The 27,058-nt window shown below is 48.5% G+C and overlaps 1 protein-coding gene across 8 annotated transcripts in view; it reads left to right on the top strand.

Annotated features, from left to right (window-relative positions):
* Window positions 1-25,135, top strand: part of TRIM9 (tripartite motif containing 9) — a 109,193-nt gene extending 84,058 nt beyond the window's left edge. The window contains exons 6-13 of one of the 8 annotated variants that reach the window (XM_014854247.3): window positions 918-1,075; window positions 2,189-2,327; window positions 14,528-14,716; window positions 17,238-17,279; window positions 17,694-17,717; window positions 18,532-18,835; window positions 21,059-21,221; window positions 23,106-25,135. In XM_014854247.3, the coding sequence (XP_014709733.1) occupies window positions 918-1,075; window positions 2,189-2,327; window positions 14,528-14,716; window positions 17,238-17,279; window positions 17,694-17,717; window positions 18,532-18,835; window positions 21,059-21,221; window positions 23,106-23,168 (1,082 nt within the window). In that variant the 3' untranslated portion in view covers window positions 23,169-25,135. The remainder of the gene's footprint in view (window positions 1-917; window positions 1,076-2,188; window positions 2,328-14,527; window positions 14,717-17,237; window positions 17,280-17,693; window positions 17,718-18,531; window positions 18,836-21,058; window positions 21,222-23,105) is intronic. The other 7 variants (XM_014854248.3, XM_014854249.3, XM_070504342.1 and 4 more) reach the window with 7 other exon arrangements.
* The last annotated feature ends 1,923 nt before the right edge of the window (window positions 25,136-27,058 follow it).

Below are 27,058 nucleotides of genomic sequence, written 5' to 3'. Positions count from 1 at the left end.
GTTGGTAAAAACGTTGTTCCGAGATGTATGTACTAAGTTCATGTGTTAGGAACTAGCATTATTCATTACCTATCATTTCTGTCTGTGTGTCTGAAGGCTCAACTAATGGGCAGTTTTAGGTAATACCAAAGGCTCTCGGCACAAAATGGGGAGCAGGGAGGCGTTGTGACTAGTGACACGGGGCAGATTCTCACGAGGTCCCGAGGACTCTTGGACCCTCCCCTGCCAGGCCCTTCTGCTCCCATGCTTCTCGCCAGGCTCAGTGGCTGTTCTCGCCTGCAGAGAGAGTGGACTTGAGCTGATGCTGCTTTCAAGATAGAGCTGCCTTGGAAGAAGGGCGTCGAGTTCCTCAGAAGTTTCAAAACTGAGAAATCCCTGTTTGTGTCACTCAGAACCAAATTTTCAGAAATCTACTGTTAAAGCTACTTATGTGCACAAGACCTTGAGTAAAATCAGTGGTTAAAAAAATGATACAACCTTATAAATATAGTGGTTTCAGAGCTGTTTCTCAGAATAGGCAGTTCCATGTTTACAAACTGGGATTTAGGCTCAGAACAAATTGTACAATAAATTTACTGTCCTTGTTACGGGTTAAATAGACTAGTGGGCTGGACTGGAAATCCATCTCCCAAGTGAAAGACTTCCCTCGGGGATGATGTCTTTGATGCTCAAGGAGGCGAGAACAGAGCAGTTGCCTCCCCTCCATTGATGGTAGAAAAAGTACCACCACGAGCTTGGAATAAGGCCCCACAGTAGCTCGGGAACCAGTCCCACTCCTGGAGACTCTGGGAGGGATCCTGTTAGGTCCCCCACGCACCCCGGGCTGGCCACATGCTTGTCAGGGGGATGTTTATCATTCCAAGATCCTGAGATGTTTGCAGTTCGACAGAAGCAGGGTTACACTAATTTCTGTTTAGCTTCCCCTCCAGTCCCAGCGACCCCCATCCTACAGCTGGAGGAGTGTTGCACCCACAACAGCAGCGCCACGCTGTCCTGGAAGCAGCCGCCTCTGTCCACGGTGCCCGCCGAAGGGTACATTCTGGAGTTGGATGACGGCAACGGGGGCCAGTTCCGGGTAAGTAGAGAACCTACTACCAGTTACCCAGAACCAGGGACTCCCTCAGAGGACCCACCAGCTTCCCCTCCCCTCCTGGGGACAGACAGTCCAGGCGAGCCTGTCTGCCGTTCACCTGAGATCTATCTGCTTTCTCCTTGCACCATCAGAGATGTATGAAGAAGTCCCCGAACGGAAACTGCCTTCCCCTTCCGAGAGAAGGCACAGCCATGCTGCGGGCTCTGGGGCCCGCATCCAGACCCCGACTCCACCCTTCAGCTGTGTGGCTGTGCCCGTTTCCCACCTCACTTGTAAATGGGGATGATGACGATAACATGTCCCTCATGCATTCTCGTTGAGAGTCTCTCAGATCACCCATATAGCCTTCTTAGCATGCTGCCAGTCCCAGACCCAATCTCCTGAGCTGTCACTTTAAAGCTATGCTTTGAATGCAAATTATTTTTACCCGTTACGTCAGCATAATGCTGTAAGTTATGCGGCTAAAGATGGAGGCAGACACTACCTGTGCTAGAGACGAGTTATGTGGGATTTATTTTAAGCCTCTGAAATGTCGTTCTTCCTCCCATCCCTGCTTCCTCCCCGTCCCTCTGTATTTGAGGAAACCCTGCCCTCCTGTGGCTTGGAGTGTGGTTTCTGTGACTGTTCCTGAAGTTGTCAGTGGAGTGACAAATATGACACGATCTAGGCCCTCGTGTTTTCAAACCTGTTTTTCACACATCCTACTGATGCGTAAAGACCTTGGTGGGTGTGATATACTCCACAAATGCCAAGTTAATAATGGTAAGTAATAATTGAGCCCCAGCTGCTAATAACCACCATTCGTTCAGCTGCAGGCCTGTGCTGAGTGCCCGGCCCTCTGCTGGTCGGTTTGCACATACAACCTTGTGTAATCCTCACACCACCCTCAGAAGCTCGGCATCGCTCTCCCCATCTTACAGATAAGGAAACTGAGGGTAAGAGAGGTCAATCACATGGCCGCATATCCCGCAGGATTCAAGTCCAGATCAGGCTGACACCAGAGCACGTGCTCCTAACCATTCTGCCACACTTCCTCCCGAATGGCCCCTCAAGTGATTTGAGTCAAACGGTGGCCTGTTGTTTCTTGACCCTCAGGAAGTGTACGTTGGGAAGGAGACCATGTGCACCGTGGACGGTCTGCACTTCAACAGCACTTACAACGCTCGCATCAAGGCCTTCAACAAGGCGGGCGTCAGCCAGTACAGCAAGACCCTGGTCCTGCAGACGCCGGAGGGTAAGGCCCTTCAGCAGCGCCCCTCCGAGCGGGAGCTGCGGGGCGCCTGACGCGCCGGCCGCCCGAGGGGCCCCGCCTGCCCCATGTGCTGGCCGCCCGAGGGGCCCCGCCTGCCCCAGGCGCTGGCCAGCCGAGGGGCCCCACCTGCCCACCCCTCAGTGTCCCCATGACTCGCCCCGCACCCTCCCAGAGCCGCTGCTCCTCCTGCCTTTAGCAAGCCCAAGGGCCATGGAGCCATCAAGCCAGCGTCCACAGCGGTGTCCCCAGGCTCGGCGGTCAGCTGCCCTGGTAACTCTGAGTGAGCTCCAGTCGAAGAAGCTGAGCGTGAAGGCCTGAGTGTGCCCCGTGTGACACACACGCGTCCAGGCCCTAGGGCAAGCTCCCGCTCCACGACACACGTCATTTGCCACTTTACCCCATGATGGCCGTTGCCCATAGTGCTTGCCTGCTTCTCAGGGTGGGCCGAGGTTCTCTCCAGTGGGGGATTATCTGCCAGGAAGCCTTTCCGATGGGTGTGGGGGGCAGAGCTGCTCGGAGGGGCCCGTCTCCCCAGCGCGGACCACTGCCCTTTCACACCCAGAGGTGAGGCCACTGGCACAGGACCCAGGCTTCCTGGGGGCTCCCACAGGAAGAGACCGGCAGCCCCGCACTTCCTCGCCGCGGCCTCCTTTGCCGGCCCCTCCAGGCGTGGCCAGGCTGCCGATGCCCGGTCCCAGCCCGGTCTCTAGAGAGCCTCGCTCCTTGGCTATACTGTAAATACTCTGGTCATCAAAGGCGAGCCACCCATCTCAGAGGAGGGGCTTGACATTGATGCCCAGGTGTGACCTCCAAGGCTCGAACACATTCCCTTTAAAAGCAATTGCAACACGTGAAATTAAACCTACAAAGAGCTATTCGTGGTTGGTGCCAAAGCACTTCCAGAGCTTCCGGGTGTCATTTTAATCAGAGAAGTTACCCGCACCCAAGCGGCATCCTCCATAACTTCCCTCTCAGAACCGATTGTGTTGATTTTGTTCAAATTCAAGAAAAGAACTGTGGTGGTGTTTGTTCCCACTTCCCACAAACCTCAGCATGTGCCCGTCGCCCCTAAAATGGTTCACATGGTTAAAAATAAGCACAACTTCAAATCCCACAGCAAGGTGGATGGGCCTAGCCGTGACAGCCCTGCCCGGGCAGCAGCTGGAAGTCCTGAGCCATGTTGTCAAAGAGAAGGGTCTGTTGAGGGAAGGTGCCCACGTGACCTGTTCCCATTTGGGTCACAGCCACGTGAGCCAGAGCATCCCTGGAACCATTGTTTCAGCAGCTTCTCTCTGGGGTGACCTGGCCCCTTGAGAGCAGTTGCCTCTTTTCCCAAGCACCGTACCAAAATGCTGACGCTCCAAGGGTTTCCTGGACGCAACGCAGAAGGCCCTTCACTGTGGTGGCCTCGTGTCCGGCGTGTGCACGGGGCGGTTTGGTGGAACAGAGAAGTGCATGCCCTCAGAGCAGGGAGGCAGTTGGCAACCATGTTGCTAATATGTGTCATCAGACCTGCCGGAAAACTATCTATTCATAATACATCATGGAAATCATACTATTCTGCTAAAATCAGTTATTAGCATAGCAGCCTGAGCACTGATGTCTCTCTTTTCATCCTACAGGGGAATGTAGTTTCTCAGTTTCTCTTACTGTTCATAAGATTATGGTGTCTAATAAATTACAGGATTGGAACTGTGATCCTCATTACCGCAGTCACAGCACTGGGGGTCATTTCCTAAAGAAACTAATGGAACAAGTCCTTTTCCAGCAAAGCAACTGTACTGTAGAATTAATTTCCTCCATGAATTTTATATATTGTATACAAATATAAGGGATGTACCTAAATACAAAGAAAGCCCTATCGTCGTGTAGATACCAGTATTCTCTGTTACCGCACAGAAGTGATTTTTCTCATGATGAAATAAAGTTCACACACATACTTTCTCCATAACTTTGGTTTGTTCTATTTGTTTCTCCCTCATTCTGATTCATTCCAACAGTGAGACAAGATTTAGAAAGCAAGAGAAAATATAAGGAATAGCTTATTAGGAAAAGAAAGAATTGATCAATCTCTAACAATAGAAAAGGCATATAGAATTAAAAATTATACCTCTTTTTTGAGATGAGTGAGAAAAATTCCATTAACCGAGTTTTGGTACATTAACTGAACTTATACTTTATTAATGTTCCTACCGTTCCTTGAATGGTGTACTTTGGATATTTTTTCTTTGCTGCTCCTGGAGGTGATGGGGTGGTTTGCTCTGGTTTTCTGCTTTAACAAAATCTTTCATGTTCTTCTTAGCAAGAGTTAACCCTGTTCCAAAGTTCAAAACAAGAAGTCTGTGTCACAGAAGGTGCGATTCCACGGTGATCGCGACTCTCACTTGGGTTTGTGTGCATTTAGTCTCAGGTTTAAGTCACTGCTGCTTGAACTCTTTGAACTATCACAAAACCTTCTGCTGGCTAAATGAGCATCGTGCAGGGAGATGAAATGTCCACTTTGTTATGAATTCTGATCCTTTATTTCAAAAGCGAATTTGTTTATTTATCTATTTATTGGGCCCTGTTGATGAGGGTCCGTGGTACGCTATGCTGTGCATGTGGTGTGTCGAGCAGACGTCACCCGGCTGTCCTGGAGCTTACGGTCTAGGAGGAGAGACAGGCCTTAAAGAAATGGACACACAAATAGTTACATATTTACAAGTTACGATAAACACAGAAAGAAGGAGAATTATGTCTTCCTTTCTCCATAAGGAAGACATAATTTGCGGAAGGGAATTGGTCAAGAAAACAATGAAAAATAATTTAATGCAATGGAAATTATAAAGAATGTGTTACTAAAACAGAAAAGCAGAGGAAAGTGCCTTATTATATGAGTTCGAGCTTCGTGAGTTCCTGAGAGCTGAGTCCTGGGGGTGGACCTAAGACAGCCACATGAATAAGGCCAGTTGCAGGTCTAAACCAGGTTACCCTGACTTAAGAAGAAATACAACTGTAAGCAATTAAGAGTTTTAATGAAATTTACAATAAGACCCACAACCCTGGTTGTGTATATCTTTAAAGTAATTCGTTTAATAGTCATCAAGGCTGTGTCACCATCTCTGACACCGTCTGCAAAAGAGGATCCAATTAAAAACATTATGTAACAAGGCCTTCTTAATACCTAGAGTTCTGGGGCTCATTCTGTGTCTCGGGGACTCTTCTCCTGCAAAAAAAAAGGTTTTGTTTTTAGACCAGGCTGAGAACAGAATAGGAAAATTTTCTGTTCACTTTTTCCTATTTTTCCTCCACCCATCTAAACAGGCTGTACTTTTTTTTTTTTTCCAAATTTGGAGAGAAAATTAAGTAGACCAAAGATAATATTCCTGGGGCTCAAATACTCACAAAAACTGTTCACTGGCTGGAAAAAGAAGGTCTGTGTGCCTCCGCACCACTCACTGACCCCCTTGGAGCCAGGGTGTTGCTTCCCGCAGCCTTCCGGGCAAGAGGGCGCTGTGCTTGCACACCCTTCAGGGCTAGAACACAGCGCTCTTTCACACAGATCTTTGTGTGAAAAGATTATTTTCCTTCAACTCATTCTTAAAAGTGGAATTACGGGACCAAACAGTCTGAACATGTTTAGGGCCCCAGATGTGTGTTTCCAAATTGCTTTCCAGATAGATCTTACACCAGAAAAGTGTGAACTATTCCATTTTTTATCACTTTAATGCTACTAGAGTTTAATTTTCACTAATGAGCAGCCTCTTCTAAAAGTAAAAAATGTTTCTAAAAGAGGGTTTTTAAAATTTATGTTTTCATAGAAGTAATCTGATTGTTTTACATCTTGTAGCTACATGAAGTAAGTTACTGCATCCGGCAGGGGGTGAACCTGCTGGGAAGGGGAGGGAGGACCTCCCAGAGGAGAGAGAGAGGAACCCGAACCTGGGGAGAGACTGTACACAATGCAGAAACTTTAGCATCTGCCTCGAGCTGACTTGGAAAGGAGGCCTCATGCGTTCGGAAACGTTGATGGAGCTCCTCGATTTCACCGGCCCTGGGCTGGGCCCCAGGACACAGAGGTGGAGCCGGGCCCCTGCCCTCGAGCTTGTGGGCTTGACTCCTCCTCCTTCCTGAACTCAGGGCATCTGACTCAGTGCCTGAATCTGTGCTGCCCCTCACCTCTCTAGAACCGAGGGGTCCACCCTACAATCTAGATAGTCACCTTCCCATCCAGAAGTGAGCCACAGTGACCTCCGATTGGCCAAAACAAGAGAAGAGAAAGTTCAGGCCAAACGCCCCTGTGCTGTCCTCACAGCAGAGCCCGTGGTCTCACTCCGCTCTCCGTTACTCTTAGCTTACGCACAGTTTCACTGGGCTCGCTGACCCATTCGCTGAGAGCACGGAGGCTGGGAGCTGCACATTAGAAGAGAGAAGACGGACTCGGGGTGGAAGTGAGTTGAGGCTGTTGGCAGCGTTGAGCAGGGAAGGTAACTGGAAAAACTGAGAACAGACTCAAAAAAAAAAAACCGAAAGAGAGCATTCTGTGGCATACGTTCTGATTAAGAAACTGAGAAAGTGTATAATGTATAATGCATTTTAGAAAGATTTCTGTCTAATGCTTTTAAAAGTCAGTGTGTTATCTGGAACCCGTGGTAACGGGGTATGAGGTCTATCTCATAAGGCTTTATGAAGTCACAATATGAACCAGGCCCCAAAAAAGCTATTAGAATAAACCCTGCTTCATTTTTTTTTTAAAGATTTTTTATTTTTTCCTTTTTCTCCCCAAAGCTCCCCGGTACGTAGATGTATATTCTTCGTTGTGGGTCCTTCTAGTTGTGGCATGTGGGACACTGCCTCAGCGTGGTTTGATGAGCGGTGCCATGTCCACACCCAGGATTCAAACCAATGAAACACTGGGCCGCCTGCAGCGGAGCGCGCAAACTTTAACCACTTGGCCACGGGGCCAGCCCCAAACCCTGCTTCATTTTATGTCAAGCTTCTAAGAACTTTCTCCATTGTCCATTAAAAGATTCAGTGAAAAATGACAGCAACCTGAGAGCCAGCAAATATTTTAGGATGCTGAAATGCAGTGGAGGAATTGTATAACAACTGTCTGTTCTGCGTTTCACTATCAGGCCCTAAGGAAAGGGTAGGAACTTTTTTCTCTTCACCCTAAGACAGCTGTATAGACTTAAGGCGACACCTCTACGCACTGCAGTGTCTAAACCCAGTCCCATCCTGTGGCTGCCACATCCCAGATTCACCCGATGCATTGGTTTTCTGTTGCTGCCGTGAAAATTACCACAAACGTAGGAGCTTAAATCAACGTGACTTATTACCATACAGTTCTGGAGGCCACCACCCTAAATGGGTTTCACAAGGCTGAAAGTGGGGTGTGTGCAGGGCTGCGTCCCTTCAGGCAGGTTAGGGGAGAATCCTTCTCTTTCCTTTTCCAACTTCTAGAAGCCACCTCATTCCTTGACTCCTGACTCCTTCCTCCGCCTTCAAAGCCAGCAGCGCAGCATCTTCCAGTCTCTTTCTGACTCTGACGCCCCATCCCCCTTTCTAAGGCCCCCTGTGCTTACCTGGGGCCCACCTGGGTAGTCCAGGATCATCTCCATCTCAAGATCCTTAACTTTCTCACATCTGCAGAGTTCCTTTTGCCATGTAAGGCGACACACACAGATTCCAGGGACTATGGCATGGGCATTCTGGGTATGCCATTATTCCACCTCGCCCACTCCATCAGGGAAATATTATTATTATTATTATTACTATCCCACTCGATATATGGGAAAACAGCCTCTGAGAGGTTAAGTAACATCGGACTCCGTCTTTCAGCCTCCAGTGCCCAGCGCACTGCACTTTGGTGCTGACATTAGAACAGTGCTGTTTACACTCAACCAAAAAGAAAGAAGGAGGAGAAACTGTCCTAACTCTGTCTGCCAGGTGTGTGAAAATATCTTGTCGAAACGAAGCAGCGCTGTGTAGCTGCCTTGTGTGTTTATCCAGAAACCCCGGCCAGAAGTGGGACTTTAACAATTTCCAAGAGTCATGTCAGAGTTTTGTTCAGAAGGGTAGCATTCCTGATTTAGGAAGGGGATGTGGGAGCGGCTGTGGTTTCCAGCATAAAATGCAGGCCCCTCCGTAGGTCTGGTCCTTTCTTCCTGACTCTGCATTTCCTCTAGCTCCCCCAGCTTCCAGACAGGTCACCGTCAGGGGAGGAAAAGGAATGTCAGAGAACATCTTCGAGGTCCTTGAAAGACCGTACCAAATGAGATCTGGGACTTGGGGCCCTGCTCGGGTGGAAACCGCCATGCTGTTTATTCACAGAAGCTCTCAGCCCTCCAGATGGCAACTGTGAGGGGAAGAGGGGAAAAGGTGATCAGTGGAAATTTGAGAATCAGGCATTAGAGGAGGCTGTAAATTCCAGCACTGCCAGAGACAGGTTCTCAGAGCTCTCAAGCGTCCTCTTAGCTGAATGTCCACAGGAGCCATCTCCCCAGCACTCTCCAGGATTGTTTTATCTAATGGTGATAAGAAGGGTTAGGATCCTTGAAATTACATCTTAGAACTTGCTTTCCAAAAGGGTCATAGCAGGCGTCATTCATGAAGACTAAGATGCGTTTTTCCCATTAGATTCCGTGTCACACCAGCCCTTCCAGGCTGATAGCTCCTTCTCCCACACCGCAGAGGACACAACCTGGAGAATGCTCAGTGTGGGCAAGATAGAGCCCCAGAACGGCCCCAGGTGCATCTGCCCAAAATCCCTCTGCAGGTATTTTATAGTGACTTTGGGTCAGTTTCAGTACTACACTCTTCAACCCCCATGTACTAAGACCCCCAGAGAAGCTGTAACCTTGTGGAGGAAAAAGAACGTCATCTGATCTCAGACGACAACAGCAGGGAACAGCTCAGCCCACCCCCGACCTATGGTCAAAATCCCAAAGGGGAGGTGATGTGTTTGCCTTTCCATCCCTACCCACCGAACTCCATCCAGAACCCTACCACAGAACTCCATCCAGAGAAGGAAGATTCATCCTTGATATGCTGCAAGGTTTGCAGAATGGTATTAGGGCATCTACACAACCCTCGGTCACCCCTGGGGCCACTGGAACGTACCCCATGGCCTGTGGCATACACTCTACCTTTCATTCATTCCCAAGGCACAAAAGAGCAGCAATGGCCTTGTTAACCCCCAAATTTTATCCACCAGGAATTGATCCTGCCTAATCCCTCTCCTGTCCCCTCACAGCTGGCAGTGTGACTCGGATATGTCCATTAACCTCTATGGACTCCAGTATTTTTCTCTCTAAAACTGTGGACTTGGAGCAGATGCCCTCCAAGTTCTTCACAATTAGTACTTCCTGGCTTTCTTCTGTGGCTTCTCTCTTCAGAATTACTGCTGAAAGCTGTTAAATGTTTCAGAAAATGCTATGAATGGGTATAGACACCTTCTGTCTCCTCCAAGGGTCTCAACGCGTCTTCAAGTTCTGCCTGTGATACTGAAATTCAACACTAATAGGAGACAGTTGAGAAAGGACCATATCAGGAAAAGCCTATGGTCCCCTGGAGATGTTTTCCTATGCCTCTGTCTGCTTCTCCTGACTCAGAGCATCAGAGCCTCCCAGAAAATTATTTAGTTAGAAGAATATGCATTCCCAGGACAAAATCCTCAAGGTAGGTAAATCGTATCTGAACAAATTTGAGTAGATTTTACAAAATCCAAGGTGAGAGGCATAATGATAGGTTTCAGAGCCCAGAAAAGGGAGAGACTTTGTTCCTTTTAATTTTGACCGCATGCATGCTATCCCTGGGAATTCCCTGAATTTTTCCCAGGACTGAATTGGATCCAGACCCTGTTTTTGGTTCTGGGGAATGTGCTTTGCAGTTGACACGATGGGGAGCAGTTTAGACCTTTGGACTTTTTTGTGTCTATTTGGAATATAGAATTTCCAGTTCTTCTGATGGTTGTTCCTTATAAAGAAGGCCGTGGTGTTCCAGCTTGGGGAGGAGGACCTGTGACAGTGTGTGCAGCTGGCCAGGGGTGAGGAGAGGCTGTTCCATTTCTTCTTTTGAAGGGAGGTTTTCAAAACAGGTTTGTTCATCACCTCTCAACTGCAATTAATGCCATACTTAAGGAAGCTTAAAATATCACCTTTTGTTGTAAATTACATACCAGTTTCACATAATTGTGGCTTTGGATGCTTATTAGATCACTGAAGGAAAGTCAGCCTCCCTCATTCATTTCTTTGTCTCTTAAAATCTTCCCAAGAAAAGGCTGGTCTCCAGTGGAACTGAGATGCATCCCGACGCTGCTTGTGCAGGCGTTAGTGACACTTCTTGCTCGACTGTGCTCTGAGACACAACGGTCTTGTGGGACCAGCGCCCAAGGGCTAAGTTATGAAGGCTGTTCACTTCCAGACAAGAAGACAATGAGAATTCTGACGGGGCACGAAGGCAGCCGGATTAGCACGCACTGTCCTAAGGAACCCCTGTCACTCTGCATTTCCTCTTTGAATCCCAAAAATAACACCTCAAAGACTGTACTTTACCTTTCCAAAATCTTCTACCGCATCCAAGGAAACCTTTAGTATCTGTACATGTTGTAATCAGTCAAGAAACTACACCCCCGAAGTGTAAAAATCAATCAATAATCTAAGACACAGATTTTCTCTAAGGTATTATTTTTCCTACAGTCAGCCCGCCTGCCGACTTCATGTTTCCCAGCTGCTCAGTTCTAATACAGTGTCTGGCACATGGTAGGTGTTCAATGAATGTTAGCTAACGAACAGTGAAAGAAATATACAGTAAGCCAAACAGGAGTACACCACCCAGGTATTCCTTTTTCTCCTCGAACCCAAAACTCAGTAAGTAATAAGTGTGGTCCCCCAGCTGATATTTGATAATTCTTGATTGCTGCTTTCAAGCAGAGGCCCCAACACCAGAATCCAGCCAGTCCCAGGTGGGAAGGGCAGCAGTCCAGGCGAGGGCAGAGGAAACGATGGTCATTGACAGAGTTAACGGGACGTGTCTCGACACATCCCATTAGGAGCACAGTCCCACCCAGAGTCACAGGCCTGCCTGGAGCCGCCACACCAATGCTGCTCCGCTGGCGCGCTGGTCCCCATCGCTCTCTCCTGCTGAGCCACTCGCTGTCCCTCAGCCAAGCTCTTTGGCACACAGTTCACGGCAGGTGATGAATCGTGAAGAGGGAGCAAAAATCTTTTGAGGAGCTATTTGTCTTTCTCTAGTGATCTGTCCCTTAAAAATAATAATCATCATCCTGGATATTAGCCATGACCTGAAACATAACCTTGTGTCATGTAGTCGGAAAGAAACCATAACCCCGTCCCCTTTGTCTTGACTGCAAGGATCGATGGCTGAGACACCTTCTCCAGATCTCAGTAGCTGTCCTTGGAAGGGGAGGGGAGGAAATGCGACACTCACAGGCACAGCACAGAATACACACTTGGGGAGCTGAGTGTGTGCTCAGTGTGCGCTAAGTGTGACTTGGCCAAACCAGGAGAGGCCGTAATGTTCCCGGTATTGTCTTACTCTCTTTGGCTCATGTCTTTGAACGTGTCCAGAGGGGCATGACAAGGAGAGTAAAGATTTGAAATTTACCACAGAAGAAAGGTTGGAAATAGATTCTGTGTAGCCTAGAAAAAGGAAGATGCAAAGGGGGTCAGTGACCACCCTCAAATACTTGAAGAACTGGTGATCTGTTCTCTGTGGCCCAGATGGTAATGCCAGCTGATGAGAGGAACCCCCAAAGAGTACATCCAGACCAGTGGAAGCAACACCCACAGCCTGGCCAGGGCGCCCAGAGGGGAGGAGTTCCTCACCCTGGGGCAATTCCAGGAAGCCTGATGACTGCTCCTCAGATGTTATCAAGATCAGCATCTTCCCTCTAAGACTCCTGCAGTCTAAGAAGACATCAAGTGGCACAGATGACCTATGGGCAACTCACCCACCATTTGCACCGTGTGCCCATGGGAAGGGCCTGAAGGGGCGCTGCTGTTCAGTCTGCTGGGACCACGTGGAAAGTGCTCTCTCTCCTTTGTAGTTCATCTGGAATGTTATCATGATGAAGAAAGGAATGTTTTTTTGGAGGAAATGGAGTAAGAGCCCAGCTGGTAGGGTGTGGGAAGCCATGGGTGGGAAAACTCAAGGGCAGAGCTGGAATGGGTTCCATAATATGGATATTAAATAAGCCGGCATATAGGGGATGGTGCAGGAGTGAGAGTCAGGAAAACTGGGCCATCAATGAACAATGGATCCACACGAAAGGAGAGAAAACAATAACCTTTTTATTGTCAAGTTATCGGTCCCATGAATAACCATAGCTACTCAGCCCCACACCACAGGGTGCTGCCATCCCCTGGTGCTGAGAATAGAGCAGGTGAGTACGGTTCACGGTGGGTCGGATATGCTCCCCAGGGTCTGACTCAGTGCACGTCTCTTTGCTGGTTTTCAGATGGTTACTGGGGGTTCAATTACTCTGAAATTCCTTCTGCTATGTTTGCCCTTTCCCTTCATCTTTAAAGCAACAAGTATTTTCAATATAATGAATTGTTGTTACCACCTCCTGAAAGATACATTTCCAAGAAATTTCTTGTTAATAAAAAAACTTTTACTGACATAAATACAGCTCAGAATGCCTTCCCCCGCTAAAAGAAGCTCATGTCAGTTGGTCGAGCCCCGTTGTTGTATTTCAAATTTTTCCATTAAACTGAAACGGCTAATTCCCCCTTGAAACAGTTGTAACAGGAATCGTTTCTGATTTACTGTTTCTGAACAAAGAAATTATCACACATGTCAAGTCACCCAAACCATGTGAAGTTTAGATAGAAGAAGATTTGAATATATTATTATTGGCAAGACAGCACCTTAACTCCATGAATAGAAATTCCTTCTCTCTGAGATCTGATTTATACTTTTCTTGAAAAAAATTCCCCCCAAGGATAAATCTAAAGCCTGGAAAGCTGACTTTAATATTGTAAGTTCAGAAGTGAAAATAAGGCTGACTCTTGGTGGAATGAAGTAGAAGCCCGCCAATGCCCTTGTTCTGAGCTCTTCAAATAGGACCGGGTTCCAAGCACACGAGCTCTGGTTAGTTTTGCTTGAATGTGCCCAGGATGGCATTGTGGTGGGACAGAATCTGGGTCCCATACAGAGGAGCTTGCTAACAGACTGAAGCCAGAAAAATATTCCCTGAAACACTGGCTGACCGCCAAGACAAAAGTATTTTTTCAATGAGAAGGAAGTTCCTTGGTGGTTTTGGAGATAGAATGTTATCACCATGCCTGGCGTATTTCCTAAATTGTTACCATCACACTGAGTTCTAAGAAAGCCCCAACTGTTGAGACATCTGTCTCTGGCCAAACCACTCTAATTGTTTGACAAAAGGGAAAGGAGTGGTTTTAGTAATTTAGAGACAGTACCTCAGATGTCCCTCTAAAGCCAGATCAAGATAAGCCCTTATTCTGTGATCATGACCCTCATGCCAGACCTGACTGTCTGAAAGTGGACCCTCTGCCACCGTTGCCTCACACAGCCCCAGGTCTGTTTATTACGACAGACCCAGAGGTGTCAAAATGGTGTCTGTGGGGTCCGATCCTAAGTCAGAAATAAAGGCGGGCTCTGTCCCTGGCTGTAGGTTGAGCCCTGTCTTTCTCGCCTGTTCGAGGAGCAAGTCTTGAGTGCGCTGGTTTAGAAAAATCATCTCATCCATTTGGAAATGGAAACAGATGTATTAAGAGAGAAAGGGGAAAATATGGAACAACAAAGCGTTAAGGAGGCCATCACGGACTGGTGGTAACTTCCAAGATGGCTGAAGGGAGAAAGTATTCGGCTCCTCTTGGTCATCAGTGCATACATTTTACCTCTAACGTTTCTGAATTCAATTCTAAAAATATTTCACAATTAAAAGGAAACCTTCCAAAATACTTCTCTACCTCTAATCATTGAGGGGGAAATGGAAACAATTGTGATGTTTGAGGTGTCCTCTGGTCTTGGGGCCTGACCTGCCGAGAATTCCCTCCCAGCCACAGGCCACTTTGGTCTATAGATGCCTGGGTCTCCCGCGGGATGGATGAGGCTCGGTGCCAATGTGTCGGTTGGTAAGACAGGTCTTGGGGAACCGTGCTTGGGCAGGTGGCGGATTTCTGATCTCTAGTTTGCATTGATCTTGCGTTTAGACACAGATTCAGAAGAACAGACCCTCCCTTTTCCAGTGCCTTCGGAAAGGTTGCCGCTCCGTAGAATGAGTCCTTTCTCCTCCACCCTTAATCTACAACCCAGCTTCCCCAGGAGATCCTACTTTGATTTCCGATCCTCACCCCACCAGCTGAGCTTGCATTCCTCTTTACAGTCCCTCAATGCACCGGGTGAGCTGAGCTCATCTCATCTTTCTCTTGATCTCTGTGCCTTGGAGGCATCTCTGAAATACCTGTTTTGTTCTTGCCATTCATGTGCGTGGAGAGGGCGATGGGCTCGTCTCTGTCTGTGGCCTGCTTCCTGTATGAGGAACGTTTGGATGATGGAGCTTTGTGACGTTCTTGTTTGTGTGGTGGGAGGACCAGCCATCGAGCTGTGGTCAATGTATGATGGCATTGGAAAGTGATGAGTGAAGTTGTTCTTTTTGCACAAGCTGGTACTGCCATGGATAACCTGCTCTGTCATCACGCGCAGTGGCACCACACGGCACAGGCGCTGGCTGGTGGAGGCTGTGGCCTGAGTCTGGAGGTTTGCAACCCTGCTGTATCCAGGAAACCAGCCGTGTCTGGGGGACTGGATCAGCGCGTCCAGCCTGCAGTGGCCTGATTAAACATAGACTCAAGAGATCTTTACTGAAAAAGTAAAATAAAAGTCAAAGCACGCCAACAGCAGAATGCATCATACAAAGCAGGCAAACCAGAGAGCAGAAAGTGGAAGTATTTTCTGCAGAAGGCTGTGCTCACTGGTAGGCCAGTTGGGCTTACGGCTGATTCTTTTCCAAGCAAAGGGAAGGGACCACCACTAGCTGAATTAGAAACCCTTAACTAGCCTAAGAGCAGAGTCATTGAAAAGTCCGGCCTCCCTGAAGTTCCCCACAGCCAAGCAGGTTGGGACAGGGCGGTAGGCTGTCTCCAGGGCAGCTAGCCTTGTGTTCCTGTGCAGTGAACTCTAGCGATGGAATCTGAAAGTATCTCAGATGCAGACCCATCCGATCTCTTCAGGACTATATTGTAATCATGGATACACATGCTGCACATTTCACGTTTCCAGAGGTTTCTTTTTCTTTTGATTTTCTTCTTTTTGCTCATCTCACATCCCGGAATGAAGGAGGCCACAGCATGACGGTGCAAAAAGGGTGCAAGAACTTCAAGCTCTCTTTAAAACGACATTTTTCTTTGTGCTTTCACGTTTCTTATTGTTTTTCTGTGCACGACTGGCTTTCTAACATGCTTTGTTATGGAACTCTCACTTGTGTCTAATGTACTGAAATACTGTTACAGTCTTTGTAATGAACGTTGTGTCAAGAATAAAATGAAATGTGGGTGTGGGGACATTTGACAGCATTGTTCTAGTTGTATCGTTGAACCTTAAATGTGTAATGGTTTGTTTAAAGTAGTGTAAAAAGATTTCAGAAAACTTGTTTTGAAAAAGACTTGCACGAGGCCTGATTCATTTAAAAATTTTCAAAGCCCTATTCAATTTCTGCAAATTCATTTCCAAAGCTGGATATGAGATTCAGTTTTAAAACTCCTTGTGTTCCAGACTCACCAGACTCTAACCCGTGACTAGGAACTGAAGTGGTAATTGATAGAAACTAAGCATAAAAATCAGCCTGAGTTGGGAGAAAATGATTCTTTTGTGTGTGAATTCATCCCACAGTAAAATAAAGCAACCAAAAGTAACATCGTAATCTTTAAATTTTGTTTTTAACTCAATCATTAGTCCTTTCTAAGTTGCTTTCTTAATTCTTCTAAAATCCTTTTCATTCAGTGTATTATCCTTCAACTGTTTTAGAAATTATCCTAGAAGGGCTTTACTGAGTTGAAAAATTAAATGACCCTTTCTAGGGGATCCCTTAGCGCTCATCAAAAACGCTTTCTAGATCAGTCCCGATACCACTTGAAATTGAGGTTCACTCACCTTTGAACATTGTGAGACTACACTGCTTCCTCCACCCCATGCGGCTTCTCCTGGGGTAGGCAGGGAACCCAAATCTCAAGCAAGGCAGGTGGTGACAAAGTTCCACAGGTGATCCTAATATATCTGTGAGCCCACTCCCGCCCCATGGTCCTCCAGCCCCGCCCCTCCCTCAGGGGAGATGGGTTCCATAGTGAAACAATTTGAAGAGACGAGGTTATTTTACTACATTATGCTACATTACTACACTTAACACATAATTCATGTCACTATTAGTAATTATCGGATGTACTTATTAACATATGGGTTACATTACACATTTATATCTGTCATTTGACTGGGGCCCAAGTCACAAGGAAGCCTTTGGCACGACCAGAGTTAGAAGTGCGTGGAATAATAATGTGGAAGGAGTTGTGTCAAGATTCAGTGATCTCGCCATTTCAATTGGAGGAAGTCTTCTCATTTTTAAACAGTAAGCTGTCTAAATATGGAAACTTTAGTGGAAAAGATTGAACTTGGGAGATGATGAAAATTTAAGCTGTACAGTTGAGAGTCAATTGGAGGAGGATTTATTAAATGGAAAAAGATGTACTTTTTATTTTGAAAGAGCAGAGGGGCCATTTTTAACCAGTAAACTAAACTAACATGAAACGGGCTTCAGTTTTTCGTGAATCAGGACTTGTGACTCTTCAGCTGTGCTTGTTAAGTGTGCACGAGTCATTTTCATCAGCCTGGGTGTTGTTTCATACTTTGATGTGTAGTCTCTCTTTGTAGGAGGCAACTTTGAGACACAGTCCACACCTTACTCTCAACTAGGCAAGTATCCTTGTTGTGTTGTTATCTGTAGCTGATGGGGCTGGCACTCCACTGCCTGCGTAGAGTCAATCACACAGCTGATTTTATGGCAAAAGATTGTCTAATTGTCATTCAACTCCCATCACAACAGTTTCTCAGATGCTTAGAAAAATGGAAAAGATCCCTGTATTTTTAAATTTTATGCCTCAAAGAAGATGACTTTTTCCCCAGTTTTCGTACACATCATGCAAAGCGCTCTTCACGAGCACTCAGCGTGGGTAGAGGTCCAAGTCAGACGGACGCCTGCATTGTATGTGGTGTTTTAAATTGAGCCCTTTTTTGGTATTTGTCCGTCGAAAGAGACATGTTTTGTTACCAATGTCAATTTTGCTTCCTATTTCTCTCTCCCATGCCTTTCACTTGGAATGACCACAGTTGACATTAAAAAGCTGTTGGCAGGTATGGAATAACTTTACTCTCTTACAAATAGCAAAGACCACAGTGCGAGGGAGGTGGGCCCCGGCCATGAGGCAGCAGCTACGCTCTGGAGGGTGTTGTTGGAGGCCGCGTGTGGAATTCGGGGCGTAACCTTGTGTCCGGAGACGGCCTTCTCTCTATGCCTAATATCCAAAATACCTACCACTGCAGCAAAATATCTTACGTGTAGTCTCAGGAGTAACACGCAAACTGTGTTTTCAAGTTGTGAAGGAAGCAACCTGTCTTATGTCCTAGTCGCAACCACTCATGAAATTAGTTTATGTTGCTGCCGATAGCTTCCCGGCTTTTGAGCTGTCACTGGCACTGAGGAAATTTTCAGATGACTGGATGTTAGCACTTCTGCCAGTGGGCTGTTTCCTGGTCTCACGCAGTGTTTTATCCCTCCTCATCTAGGACTCTAGATCCTAGCCTCCCGCCTCAGGGTTACACAGGCATCTTAGCACATCCCTCTCCCATTATGTGTCTGGCGCACTTTTCTGCCAGTCACCGGGTGAAGGGACTTGCACCTTCCAAAATCGATGCCACTTCACTCCCGGATCACTCGGTTGGGAGTGCAGTCCGATCCAGGTAACCCCTGCTGAGTTGGTCGTGTGTTCTCTGTCTGCTTCTGGGCGCTGAGTATCGCCTCCCAGGATGTGCCCCATCTGTTCACTCACGCCCCTCAGGCCCTGGTGCCTCCTTCCTGCATGGCAGCATGCACAGGGGACATGATGCTCCTCACCCGCCCAGGAGTGTGCTGTCCTCCTCAGTAACCCCATTCCTTCTGTGTTCCCAGTGGCCTGGTTTGCTTTCGACCCTGGCTCGGCGCACTCTGACATCATCTTCTCCAATGACAACTTGACTGTGACGTGCAGTAGCTATGATGACCGGGTGGTGCTGGGGAAGACCGGCTTCTCCAAGGGCGTCCACTACTGGGAGCTGACTGTGGACCGCTATGACAACCATCCCGACCCAGCCTTCGGCGTGGCTCGCATCGACGTGATGAAGGATGTGATGTTAGGAAAGGACGACAAAGCTTGGGCAATGTATGTGGACAATAACCGGAGCTGGTTCATGCACAACAACTCGCACACCAACAGGTACCCTGCAGCCCCCGAACCAAGCCTACTTCATGTTGGCTTCTGGTCAAGAATGAGAGCCCAGGTCCAGAGACCTGTTAGATAGACAGCAGTAAAGATGGCATGCAGTGGCACAGAATTTGACTGCCCTTAGCTGAGTGCATCCTGGTGGTTTATTTTTTTGCATGACAGAGACTTGAGCACATCCTATGTCCTTCGTTGCTCTATTCTGCCCATGCCTAGAAACTGAGAATCCCCGTTGTAGGAAAACATTCCAGGATTCTAAAATCCAGACCTACAAACTATCAGAAAAGCCCTTTTGGACAAGTTACTTAGTTTTTCTGAACCTCGGTTTCCAAATCCACCAAATTAGGATAATAATATTTTTCCATGAGGGAGTGTCCCCAGATTAAATGGGATCAGCAGAAGTGCCTCACACAGAGGCGCCTGGAATAGAAGCCATTCTCCTTACCAGAATTATTATCGATGCCACTGCTCACAATAGCAGCCGCTCATTGAACTAAATGTTATAGATGCCAACTTGGATATCTTTATGCTTGAGGAACTGTCTCATTGTTGGGTGAATTCAGAGCACCCGGTTTGCTGGGAAAGAGGACACGGTGCTTTCCTTGCGTTTCCTCTACCACCAAAATGTAGGCGATTACAGTTCAACCCCTACCATGATGTTTTCCCTCATCCCTTTTTCGTTGGGTTTGTGTTTCCTTCTTCAAAGATATTTTTCAAAAATTTCCTAGGCAGAGAAATGTCTCTCATGAGCCCTGGTCCACTTTATTCTCCAAGATTTCCCCAGGATACATTCTCACTGGGGTCCCTGAAAAAAAATACAGTTGTGTCCAGTCATATCCAGAGGAAAGTGAGCCAGGCATGATGGAGAGCGGTTGCCACCGTGTCCCTCATCACAGTACCATCGTCACTGCCCTTCTGTAGCTAGTAGGGCTCCCAGGGCCTCCACGTCCTGTCCCTGGCATAGTTTCTGTACCAGTGCACGCGGGTGTGTCTTATTCACGATCACTGGAAGTGAACACACACGTTTCAGCCTGGTATCCAATCCGACTGGATGAAGGTGCACCGTCCTCTGTGGTGGTGTGCGTGTGAGGGAGCCCTCTTAGCAGATCCCTGATGCCAACACCCACTACCATGCCCACTTCCCCCTTTGGCGTCTTTATTTTGGAGAGAAGGAGTGATCATAACACAACTGACACACCGTGCAGGGAAACATTCTTAAAGCTGAACGTGTCTGCCTGCGTGCAAACTGCACACATTGTGGGAGCTACGAATCAACAAGACGCAGTTTACAGACCTGTCTGTGACGACTGTGTACAGTGTGCATTCCGCGTGCCGGGGCAAGAGCCACACTCCTCGGTTTCTATGCTCTGCAGAGAGGAGGCTGAAATTCAGTAGTGCTCGATCTCAGAGCGGGAGAGGACCCATCCGATCGCCCAGGCTGCAGGGCTCCTGTGAGACCATCAACGGAAGCATAAGACGCGAGTCTTTGTAGAATGACGTTTGAGTGCAGGGACCTTCAGCTCCCTCCTGCAGCGCATTTATTTCACTGTACAGGGGAGAGTCCTCTTCTCTGATGTTGTCATTTTACAGAGAGCCTCCAACTTCTTAATTCGAACTCAACAAGCCAAAAGTTAGCATCTTTCTGGCATGAGTTTTCTGTTTAGTGGAGCATAAGACCCCAAATCCAATTTTTCGTGCATATGTTTTAGGTTCGCCTTAAGTGCCTCTTCATTTTGACTTTCAAATTAAATCGTGTTGAATTGAATGCGGTTTAGTTCGCATCATTTGTGCAGTGTGCGGCAGCTGTGGGCCGAGCTCTGACAGCCCACAGGCGACTTTCTGTGTCTTTGTCGCCTTGTTGTCCACAGCCGTGCTCACCCTCAGCAACAGCAGAGCAGCGGGTTGACCCTCCACATTCTCAACACAGCAGCAGCCTCCACGGGAGTGAAAATTACTTTGCGGGGCAAGCAAAGCATCTTACTCTCCTTCTCTGTAAAGCACAGATACACATGCAGCATGTAAACAGGTGCACAGTGTAGCTGTGGTATCAAAGTTTTGTATGAGGAGGAGCAATTAGGGAAAGATATGTTTTAAAGGCTCCTGGGGTTGGGGTGGGGTGATCGTTTGAAACAGGTTGAGAAACACTGGTTTAACCATGAAGCAGGAGCTTCTGGAAGGATGACGGGAAATGAAACGCAGCTGTTCTCTTTCCCACAGAACTGAGGGAGGCATCGCCAAGGGGGCCACAGTTGGGGTGCTGCTCGACTTAAACAGAAAAACCTTGACGTTCTTTATCAACGACGAGCAGCAGGGGCCCATCGCCTTTGAGAACGTGGACGGCCTGTTCTTCCCGGCCGTCAGCCTGAACCGGAACGTGCAGGTAAGCGCCCCAGCCGGGCCCCCGGGGACGTGGGGGGAGGAGGAGGGAAAGGGATGGATGCTGACACCGGTGATTCCCGGCCAGCATGGCCCGGGTTGGATGTGGACACAGTCACCGACAGCAAGTGGGGAGCGGAGCTCCACTCCTGGTTTGCTGGCCACAGCCACTCCGAGCCTGGTTCGGCTCTGGTGGAAATGGATCGCCTGAACCAGCTGCCGTGGACACAAGAGAGACAGTTGCCCAGAGCCCGGCGAGAGCTGAGAAGGGGTGTGGGACTGAGGTGTCCCCAAGTTGTCAGAGCCCTGAGCCCTTCCCGCGCCCCCACCGGGTTCTGTTGGTGCCGTGGGGACGTCCCTGCCCACGAGGTGGTGACTCAGGTTTACTCTAAACAGAGAACGACCTCGCCCTCCTTCCTGGGCCCGGGTCTGTTGAGGCCTTGGAGGGTCAGGCCCCATTGCAGCACTGCAGTGTTCACCCGCGAAGGCCTGTCCTCTTGGAGCACAGTCCTGGCTGTGGAGACGGGAGACAGACCACTGTGACGACCACAGTTCCTCCACTAATTATCCGGGTGTTAGGAGGTGGCAGGTGCACCTGAGGGAAGAGCAGTGGTGGTGCGGGGACTAGCCGGGCCGCCGTGGGGGAGGTGGCCGTGCTCCTAACAGGTGGTCCGTGCCAGTGGGCAAATGGGGTCACAGAGAGCTGAGCCTCGAGGGAATGAGGGTCGGAGCTGGGGGGCTCTCCAGGCAGAGGGAGCAGCCGCACAGCTTCTCAGGCTGGAGGGGCCTCGCAGGGGCAAGGAGGGACCGAGGGGCCAAGGCAGATGGGGCAGTGGGGAAGGTCACAGCCCCGCAGGCCCTGCCAGCACTGCTCCACCCAGGCTTCCCCTCCCCTGAGCGGGAACCTCACTGTCAGCTGAGAAGCTGGTCCGGCACGTGGCTGCCATAGACGGACAGACCTGGAGGATCAGAACCCTGCGGGGGTTTGCTCTGTTCAGAGGCAGCGTTGGGAGCATGAAAGTCCACTGCTATCAATATGTGCAGTCAAAGCAACCACAACCCAGTGGCCTCGCCCTTCTCAGTCCCTGCAACTCCATGGGGTTTTCTGGAAGGCTGAAACCTAATCCTTCAGAGTTCAGCCTCTACATTGGAAGGAAAAAACCCCTAAATTGCCCTAGAAGTGAGTCTTAGAAAAACCTCATTCAAAGTTTTCCACATTTTCAACTGTTTCCCTTACAAGAATGTTGCACTTGACACTCTTCAGGGGTCTCCAGGACATTCTGAGCATCTTTAGATAAAGACTCTTAGGCTGGGGAGGACGACAAGGGACAAGAAGCGGGGAGACGACGGTACGGCATGAGATGGTTCCAGCCTTGCCGTCGAGGTGGGAGGTTGGACAGAGGGCAGTGGAGTGTCAGTGCCCATGTTTCTGCACACCCAGCCATCTTTGGGGCAACCCCCAAATGAGAGGTTTATCCTGGCTGGAATAACCAGTGGGCCAGTAGTAGGGGAGGGTTGTGTGCTCATCTGTTCTCTCTCCGTGGGTTTTACAGTGGTGCCTGTGAGGTGGCCAACAGGCTTTGCTCCCTGAAAATCAATTCCTGTGTCTTCAGTCACAGGGACACAGTCTCCTCAGAGTCCTTGAAAGAGGCAGGTGGATGAGAACCATATTATCAAGTGTCTCCAGGATTGGGAGCCCACCTTGGTGGCCAGGTTCTCAGCACACGCAGAATATTTCTGGAATTCTCTTTAACGTCTATGAGAATAGACGTTAAAGAGAAGTAAACAGATGCCCACTTGAATTAGGAACACCTGCCCCTCCGTGCCCTGGGGAGGGGATGCAGGAGGCTCCTGCCAGGCCTCCAGGACTCACAGTCTCTTCCCCCAGGTCACGCTGCACACTGGGCTCCCGGTCCCCGACTTCTACTCCAGCAGAGCATCAATAGCCTAAGGATGTGCTGTGGAGGCACCAGCTGCCCGTTCTTCCCCCGTGCCAGAGCGACAGCAAGGAGCTCACGTCAGAGAGCTGGGAGGAGGGGGCGGAGGAGGAGAGAAAGCTGGTCCTCTGGTCTGCACACCCACAGCCCCGCGCCTCTCCCTTTGAGCTCCCTACGGCTGTGACGCCTGCGTTCGCCTCCACGGTCAGCAGTTCTGACCAACCCAGGACCTAGACAGCCCCCCCCCACTCTGTTTCCACTCCCAGATTTTGCTTTTATTTAACTAAATTTTTTATGTAGGTGAGTTATATATATATTTTTTTCTGATCATGTTATTGGTGACTTACTGAACTGGCGCTGCCAGGAGGAAGTTCTCCTGCTCGCTTTCTTCTCAAGCTTTCTGACAAAGATGTCGGGAGAGGTAGGGAAGGAAGCAGGAGCTGAACTGGGAGCTTGTGCCTCACCTTGGAGAATGTTCCTGTGCTCGTCCCGCTGGGGCGGTGCTGGCGCAGCATAGCTCATCTTTGGGAGGAGGGCAGAGAGAATGTAGCACTGAGAAGCAGTGACTACCCGTTGAAGCACAAAAATGTCAGCCACACATCACACAAAGGTTGGTCGTGGGGTAGCTTCACTGGGATGGCTGGTTCCTTAGGACAGGCCGGAGACCCTGGTCACGAAACGAAATTGGAAAGTCTGTAGACATTGGCAGACCAGGGGCCTTAATGATTTGGTTCATTTGTTTGATACAAGTGTTTAATGGAGAGCCTACTATGGACCAGGCACTGTTCTAGACACTGGAGACACGGTGCTGAATACACAGGCGTGGTCTCTGCCCACCTGGAGCTTACGGGAGCAAACAGAAAGTTACATAATGACAAATTGTTACAAGTGCTAGAGAGGAATCAACAAGGGGCACAGAGGCTCATTGGTAAGATCTTCCAGATCCGCTATCCACCCGTTGTGGCCACGGCACCAGAAATGTACCAGCTCAATGCCTTTCAGCCGCACAATTTTAATCATAGTGCCTGCTGCCGTGCATCGGAGCCCTTCCCTGGTAGAGCTGGCATCAGCATTCTTATTTGTTAATGCTGCACTGCTACTAAGCCTTAAAAATGAGTGTGAAAAACTACAGTGACCAGAGGGAGGAGGACCCGTCCCAGGGATGGGATCTTAGGTTGCAGCCCACGGCCCTCACGTTCTCAGGATAAACACGCCTGTCTCATGTGTACTGTCTGTGCCTGTTACAAGTGAGAAACCCATCGCTCTGCTACCATTCACAGCCCCACTCTCCAGAGAAGTTCAGATGAAGACCGGAAGAAGATGAAACTGTACGTCATCGCTGACTGACCGCAAACTCAAACAGCTTTCCACTTCTATAGGGGGACGGGCTTCTCAAGTCACCCTTCAGATTCTTAGTTTGTCATTGAGTTTTAGAAAATGTAGCACCTGGAAAGAGGTTCTGATTAGTTGTCTAAATATTCGCCAGTGAGCCAAGAAATTTACTGTGGAAAAACAAGAATAACAAATAGAAGGGAAGAGGGGGGATGAGAAAGCTAACAAAAAGTTTTGGCAAAAAGTACTACCTGTAAATAGCTAACGATTTTCTCTTCTGCTTCCTTGACTTGGGTGATCTCCGTCAGTCACAGTGTTTTCCTAGGTGAGCGTACCTGATTTATTGAACGGGTGCTATTCTCTCTGTGCCCTTCCCGGGTTTTCTCGGCTACAGAAACGCTCTGTTGCAGGACAACACCGGTTTCACATTTGATTTACTCTCCACGGAGACTCGATGGCTGGGCCGCTGTAGACTCATAGTTACTCTTGTTCTTTATTAAATTCGTCCTGCTAATTAGATTTCCAGTGACTTGTAACACAGAGTTTTCACAAAATTGCTGTTCTAGAACAATTACAGAACAAAGCATATAGCTACTGTGCTAGAAAAAATGGATATTTCTGGTGTGCCAATAAATGATTTTTATGAGAGAACATCGTGTGTCTCGTTAGAATTTCTCAGTCTTTGCCTGTTTGGGATGACAGTTGGCCTTTTTCAGAGCAATGTTTCTTCAGCAAAGTGTAATTAGAAGACCCCCAGTGTTCTGGAAAGCACCTGCTCTTCACCGCATTCCCTCGGGAGCACTGGCACTGTCTCTGGTGGCCCTGAACTCCCGAATCTTAGCTTAGTATGAAACAATTACAGTTCAGATGCTGCTGGGGTCAGCCTCCAAACACTGGGGAGTTCCTTTCACAAACTTTCTCCTAAAAAAGCCACAAAGACTTGGAACACATAGTGTCACTGACTTTTTCAAACCCAGTTCCTTCACCATTTCTTTGAATGGCTACACAATACAATTGTTTTTAAATAATTGCAACACATCTCCCTTTCATTGTCACTAGCCTCTTAGAATGCACAGTGTTTGTTTTCTATTAAAAGAAACGGACCCCCTAAAAGTGTATGGTGTGGGTTCCCACGTCAGAGTGGAACACGAGGCAGGTGGCGCCAGCTGCTCTGTGCCCCCGGGGTTCTGTGCATTCCTCTTTCCTCATCCCTCGCCCTGGGACTTTCTCTTCTTCTTCTGTTGGCCCCACCTCTCTTCCAGGTTTCCTCTCTTCTGTTCACTACCTAATGGGACACTAGCCATTTTTTACTTTTCTCGTGGCACGAAGGTTAACAGAACTTCTTTTTTTTTTTTTTAAAGATTGGCACCTGGGCTAACAACTGTTGCCAATCTTTTTTTTTTCTGCTTTATCTCCCCAAACCCCCCGTACACGGTTGTATATCCTAGTTGCATGTCCTTCTAGTTGTGGGATGTGGGACGCCGCCTCAACGTGGCCTGACGAGCGGAGCCATGTCCCCGCCCAGGATCCGAACCCTGGGCCACCGCAGCGGAGCGTGCGAACTTAACCACTCGGCCACGGATCTGGCCCTGGAACTTCTGATCCCCACTATCCCTCATGGACATGATTAAGTGATTTGAAAGAAATCATCCTATTTTCTGGAGATGAGATCTCTTGTTCTGCCTCTGATGTGTGCATGAATCTTTTGCCCATCTAGTCGACTCACTGACAGGACAGGAGGGCTTGCTATTAAACTAGGATTTCTGATTATGAATCAAGGGAACTATACAGTGACTAAACAAAGAAGCTCTCAGGTCACTCCCTCACAATGTCTATGAACACGCCGAAGACACCTGCATATGTTCTCCAACGTCCTGCTACGTCCACCGAGACTGGCGTTTAGGGAACCATGGGTCTGACATACCACATCAGACGTGACTGAGGCTGCCTACATCTTGTCTTTGAAGAACCAGCCTTACAGATATGCACAGAATGTGAGGTATTGAGTAAGAACACACAGCAACCTCTGTCTGGTCCCTTGGGTTTGTTCTCTCTCCACTCTGCACAGCTGTGCTGAGAAAGGCTGCAGGCGCAGGATTAGATGGTGGGGAAGGTTGCACATCTGTGCATGAACTAGAAGCCACTGAACTGGACCCTTTACAAGGGTGAGGGGCCACGTCAGACATGACCGGGACTCTCCTTGTGGCCTCCCTCAGACGACACCTAATAGCCTGTCCTCTTTACCCAAATCTGTCCTCTGAGTTGAAGCCTGAGGCAGAGGGAGGGGGTCAACGACAAGGCACTGACCTCCTGACCTAACCTTTTCCTCCTTCCCATATTCCCTGAGAACTAGAAGGGCTTTGATGTGCTTTGTCTTCCTGTCTGGTGAAGGTCTTGTTTTTGGCCACCCCAATGGGGACTTGAACCAGCCCCTTCCCTGAGGGCCACAGTGGTAGAGAGAGCAGAAAACCTCGCTGCCAGCAAGGGACAATGTAGAGTAGCTGTCACATCCCCGCAGTGGTCGTGAATCCTGCTCATGTCTTTTGTCCATCTCCCACCAGGTAAAAATGAA

This window comes from Equus asinus, chromosome 2, assembly GCF_041296235.1.
Source record: "Equus asinus isolate D_3611 breed Donkey chromosome 2, EquAss-T2T_v2, whole genome shotgun sequence".
NCBI lineage: Eukaryota > Metazoa > Chordata > Mammalia > Perissodactyla > Equidae > Equus > Equus asinus.
This window is presented reverse-complemented; position numbering and strand designations above follow the sequence as displayed.